Source organism: Arvicanthis niloticus, chromosome 13 (assembly GCF_011762505.2).
Source record: "Arvicanthis niloticus isolate mArvNil1 chromosome 13, mArvNil1.pat.X, whole genome shotgun sequence".
In the NCBI taxonomy this organism is placed as follows: Eukaryota; Metazoa; Chordata; class Mammalia; order Rodentia; family Muridae; genus Arvicanthis; species Arvicanthis niloticus.
Window position 1 is genome coordinate 13,452,370 of NC_047670.1, and position 6,000 is coordinate 13,458,369.

The following is a 6,000-nucleotide window of genomic DNA, read 5'->3' on the forward strand; positions in this document are numbered from 1 at the left end:
TAAATCTTAAAGATTTAAATAAAATAACATTTCTACTGAATTGCCTGACTCACACATTCAGAAATTATTTTTTAGGTTAATGTGCCACCTGCTCTTTGGGGAACCTAGGTTACAGCAATGGACAAGCCATAACATCTCTGTCTGAGGAAGTCTCTACTGTTAGTAGACTGGCTTTGGCAAACACTGCTGCTAAAAGAAGGAACAGTGGCAGTCATACTTCACACATAGATTTGATGCATTTAAATCCCTAAAAGTATTCTGAGGTAAAAAGGTGATTATTACTGCAAAGAATAGTTTGACATGCTAGTTAGTGTTCTACCTAATTATGCTTGAGATCATTTTATAAAAATGCAGTTGAGCCTTTCTACGGCTTGATGTAAGTACAGTGAGAAAATAGAAGGGAGAGGAGATGTAGTAAAGCTGTAGATATGAGGTAATCTGCAGAGCAACCTGAAGGTAGATTCAGTGCCTCTAAAGAAGGAAAGAATGCTGAGCTCACATCACTTTTCTTGGGTCTATGGCGCCAGGAAGAGTTAGGAGCAAAAGAAACACAACTTCCCCTTGTTGTGTTCTGAGTGATGGTAGAGGTGAAGCTGGCCAGTGAAAAGATCCACTCAAACCTCTCATAGCCCCAAGATACTCCAAATAAGCATGTTTAATCCTACCCTGACTAGTCACTACCCTGAACTTTTTTATTTTTATTATTAGATTCCATATTTTAAAGATTTAGACAGGTCAGTTCAATCAGTAGGACCATTTCCATAGTCTGTTTGTGGGATGCACAAGCTTGGTTAGGATGTACCAGCAAGATGGATGTCCTAAATTCAAAGCCAGCCTAGGCCAGCTGGGCTAATAGACTGAAAGTCTCAAAAGAAAAAGGGGGAAAAAAAACTAAATAGATAAATATGTTTGTCTTTTAGCAGTTTTGATAAATTCACATCTGGTAAACATTGATTAAACTTTGTGATGAATCAAGTAAATGAAAAAGTAGAATTATTCTCTCTTACTTTAGATTCAGTAACTATTTTAACTTTTTTTTCAATATAGGCAACATAGTAACCAAACTAACTGGATAGCCCACTATGGAATGTGTGCTCTTATTCATTCTGCCAGGTAGCCCAAGTTGGTAGAGATTGTTTTTTTAAAAAAGCTTCCTCCTTGAAATTAGATTTTCATAATCTTAACCTGTATATGTTTAAGCATTGGCTGTCCTGGAACTGAGTCTGTGGGCCAGGCTGGCCTAGGACTCAAAGAGAGATCCCCTGCCTCTGCCTCTGGAATACTGGGATTGAAGGCATCTGCCACCACCAGCGGCTTATCATTTTATCTCGAACTATATTCATAGGTGCTATAGATGATGTTTTGTGTAGTTGTCTCTAGAGGGCAGAAATGGATTATACTGCTACATATAAATTAATTAGAAGCCATTTTAGTTTTGCTTGCTGCTAGTCTCTGGATATTGCTTTACTGCTTATATGAAATTTATACAAAATTTTGAGACAATTTTATTCCAAAATAGCCTATCAAGACTCTTCCACCTGCTATCTCTGCCGAGCCATCTGTTACCTTATCAAAAGGCGACTCTGACAAGAGCTCTTCCCAAGTGCCACCGATATTACAAGACTCAGACAAACCCAAGTCAAATGCTAAGCAAAACAGTGTGCCTCCCTCTCAGAGTAAGTACGTTCTTTGTCTTGCATTTTTTTTCTCACATAGTGTAAGATCTTAACAGCGCTGCCTTCTAAAAATGTGTGCTTCCTTGAAACTTCACAGGCCTGAGTTGTGAGGGCCAGCGTGGCATGCCTGCTCGATTGGTTCTTTGCACATGTCTTTTGGGCTTTCTCTGTGTTACTCCTTTCCCACCTTCAGCACCTGTCTATCACAAGGGGCCAGCATAATAGTGCCCCCTCTCAAAACGAGGCAAGGGGGAGAAGAAGGAAAAACAGATTCCGTAGTTTTTTCCGGTTTGCTATCAGCAGTTACAGTTAATACCCTGGGTTGGAAAAGAAGGGAGGCAGAGAATCGCTAACTTGGAAATATTCAAGACTTGGAAGACTTAAACAATAAAATGTGAACATGAATAGAGTTTTCATTGTTATTACTTTTGGGGTTTTTGTTGGTGGGGGTGAGTGTTTTGTTTTATGTTTTGGTTTTTGTTTTGTTTTGATTTGTTGTTGTTTTGAGACAGGATCTCTCTTTGTATCCTTGTCTATCCTGGAACTTGGTTGGTGGACCAGGCTGGCCTCCCAAGTATGGGGAGTAAAGGCATGCATCACCACTACCTGGCGCTGTAGTTGTTACTTTTATATTGTTGTTATGTACTGATTATACTCTGTACATTTTTCTCTCCTCACCTCCTCCCCTTTTTTTCCCTTTTAGCCAAGTCTGAAACTAACTGGGAATCTCCAAAACAAATAAAAAAGAAGAAAAAAGCCAGACGGGAAACGTGAATTTTTTTTTCCTGAGTTGGACATGTGTTTACAAACACTGTCTTGAAGATTATGCTGTTTATGCAATAATTTCTGAACATGTACAGAGTTTTATATAAATTTAAACCAATTTTTAAAACAAAACTGAACACAACCACCATAAAATGGAATCAAAGGAAAGTTAATTTATGAAATTAAGAGGTCAACAGAATACATACTACAGTGCTGGAAGACACTTGGGAGAGTCTTTTCAATTGAACGAGAATAATCATAATTTAAGAATATTATCCTGGTTTTACAACAGTTCCCTGTTTACAACAGATTGTGCCCTGTCTCATCTGCAGCTGAGGAATAATGGATTCTGATTAGAGAGAAGGTTGCCTAGAAGCCAGTAGGCAAGTCTTTGGATCTTATGCACAACCTTAGACCATTTGAATCTGTTTTATGCTTAAATCAAAGTGCTTTGATCAAATGCATAATCTGCCATATCTTTACGTATTTGTTGTAGCAATTTGTATTAAAAGAATCACAAGTGCAAATAAAAAGTCATTTATGATTTATTTAACTAAACTGTCTTGGTTTAGTTTACAGTTCTTTAAAAGTTCTAAATTAAAACATTGAAAATGCAATTGACAGACACTTGTATGGCTTACAAAGTTATTTTTGATAGTCTTACATTACTTGAATTATTCAAAGTAACAGTATATTTTAAATTAAGAAAAGTGAATATATTATTTGTTTGATACATTAAGACTGAGACTAACAATGCTCTTGTTTATGATTTGAAAACTTTTAAGGCAAAATCCAGCTTAATATTTTTTCTTTCCCTAGCAATTTTTTCAGTGTCAACTCTTAGTTGCTAGTAATTTTTTTACCTTAAAAATGAAGTAATTTACAATTTTTGAGCATATGACGGAGAATGGAAAAGTAGTCAGACAGCTTTAATTGACATTGTGGAGACCTCCGGTTATCAGGAATACATTTTTTTACTGCCTTAACCTCCTGTAGTTCGTAGAATATGCATCAATTTCTTGAAGGGGATTCATGTTTTTATAAGAATTTTCATGTATCTATTGCAATTGTGGTCAGAAAAAAAAAAGGAACATTTTCTGCTTGAAACTGTGTTGATTTAAATGACGTATGCTCTGTCACCATTTTCAGGCACTGTGTGATCCTTAGGAAAGTGGCAGGCCTCTCTGTAACTGTTAATAGTGCATGCTTGGCCATGTACACTGTAAATAGCCTTTACCAAACGTGTTTGACAAGGACCATAATTAACATCACTTTAGTGAATTGTGATTTTTAAAAAGCCATGATTTATTGATGTGAGTGGCTTGTTTTCATGTGGCGCCAGGAATGAACCTGTTTAAAAGCTATAACCAATGGTACTGATCTATCCATTAAATACTGTCCTTATATTTGACTGTAGTTTAATAGTATTGTCAGCTAGGAAAGCTACAAGATGTAAAGTGGTTTTTGTTCTGTTGAAGACTGGCCTTATTAATGGACAGCTTTCCTCAGAAGTAATTAACAACTTTTTTATTGGGTGTTAACATCTGTTTCAGGAACATGGCAGTATGTTTACATGTTGTCAGAAGTTTTGTTTGATTGAATGGGATTTCTAAATTAATTTACTTGTTTAAATAAATTCAGAAATGGATAGCATTGTTTTTATTTGCTTCACTATTGGGGTGAATAATAGCTGATGTGCCAGGAATGGAGCCTTCAGATGGCTGCTGTGAGCTTCATGTTCCCTCAGGGGGTGCCACACTATGTCTCAAGGAGAAGTTAATGGGGAGTCTATAATTACAGAGTGTGCCAAAAGGTCAGTGCTCACAAGTTTAATTGAACTCTCTCAACTCTACCTCACTGTTCCTTTTCCTTATAATTCTCTGGGCTAGGTCAAATAAGAAACTTTATTTTTCGATTCAATGTCTCCAGATGCAGTCACTTGTAGGAGGTGGCACCTACACCAGGTAGCAAGAATACCATCTTTTTAAAGAGAAATGTATCGTGGAGGTGGAAGCACAGTAATACACTGGGTAGGTGGGTGGGTCAGTGTGGAAGTGGCCTCTGTGCCTTCCTTCTCGCTGGCTTACAAGCCAGGCTTTTTTTTTTTTTTTTTTTTTTTGTAGAAGGAGGCAGGTATGTCAGTGAAAATTAATCCAGTTCTCTTAAACTTGTTCATTGCTCTTTGCCTCCGTGTAGATCTTTGTGTGGCAGGGCAGTTATTTTTTTTTTTTTTTTTTTTTTTGTCACTGAACAGAGGAACTGGTTTTTGTCATTAAGAAAACTGAAATCTAGGTAATGGTGGTTGGAAAATGGCAATATAGAAGGCCTACTGTTCTGTACTGGCTGGAATGAGGGCCCCTGATGCCACCTGTTTCCCTGAAATAGGCTCTCTGAAAAGCCTTTCTGTTGTGGAGCAGGACGTGGGCATGTTAGAATTCTCCAACTGCATTGTCCCTATATTTTACCCTAAATTGAGAAACAAACAGTTGAGAGAGTCCAAAAAGGACGTTGAAATAAAATATCATTAATGTAATTTACCGTGTTTAATTTGTGCATGCATTTTATTGGGGAGGGGAGGTTGGAATAATTTATCCAAATCTAATGGTGTTATTTTATAGGATAATCCAGTTTGTATTTGAGTTAAAGATCCCAGAGGGTAGTAATTAATTGCAGAGTTTAGTTTTTCTTAATTAAAAGCAGTCCTCTATTAATGTAGTGTGAAATAATCAAAATTTAGGATTTAAGTTTAAGGTCTCATGGCTATTTTAAAGTTTTTCTGTAAACTCATTGCACAAACTGGAATTGGAATTGCTTTCATAAGACTTGGGGAATGAAAATATGTCATGTGTAAGATGCACTGAGTGTTGTAAATAAAACATATCTTTTTGTTTTGTTTAAATTGTTTGCTACATTCTCTGTGGGAAGGGACTCTGTCCTTTTATGTTGTAGTCTAATAAGATAACACGCCTTTGGTTCATGGGCTTTATTTTTCCTTTTGTTAAGACCAGGCTTCGCCACCAACAAATCAAATATTTGAAGTTAAAAACCTCTGAGAATGAGCGTGTGCAGCTGGGCATAGTGGTTCACTACTTTAATCCCAGTACTCAGGAGGCAGGACAGGCAGATCTCTGAAACTCACACAGTGAGTTCTGGACATAGTGAGACCCTGTCTGGGGTATGATGGGTCTTCAGAAGAAGAGAATGAGCATTTATAATAGTCTCCTCCATGGGAAACAGCCGTAGGTCATCTGTTAGGTTAAAGGAATTGAACTAGAATTTGGCATGCATTCGTTGAAATGTGGTAGATTGCCTGTGTTCCCAAACAGTAGTGACTGTAAAGATCATTTGTTTCTATTGCATATAAAAATCTGAGTAGAAAAAACCTGGGTGTGTTAGTGTGAACATGTAATCCCTGTACTCGGGAGGCAGAAACATCCCTGAGGCTTGCTGGCAACTAGTCTAATCAAATTGTTGAGCTACAGGTTCAGAGAGACCTTACCTTTATAAAGGTATAGAGTTGTCTAAGAGGACAACTGTGTTAGTCTCTGGTTTACATACA

At 37.2% G+C, this 6,000-nt stretch overlaps 1 protein-coding gene across 5 annotated transcripts in view; it reads left to right on the forward strand.

Moving 5' to 3' along the window:
- The window catches only part of Mtdh (metadherin), a 54,990-nt gene extending 49,650 nt beyond the window's left edge, over nucleotides 1-5,340 (forward strand). For all 5 annotated transcript variants that reach the window (XM_034516251.1, XM_076911251.1, XM_034516252.2 and 2 more), the window contains 2 exons: nucleotides 1,520-1,676; nucleotides 2,380-5,340. In XM_034516251.1, the coding sequence (XP_034372142.1) occupies nucleotides 1,520-1,676; nucleotides 2,380-2,450 (228 nt within the window). In that variant the 3' untranslated portion in view covers nucleotides 2,451-5,340. The remainder of the gene's footprint in view (nucleotides 1-1,519; nucleotides 1,677-2,379) is intronic.
- Nucleotides 5,341-6,000: the final 660 nt, after the last annotated feature.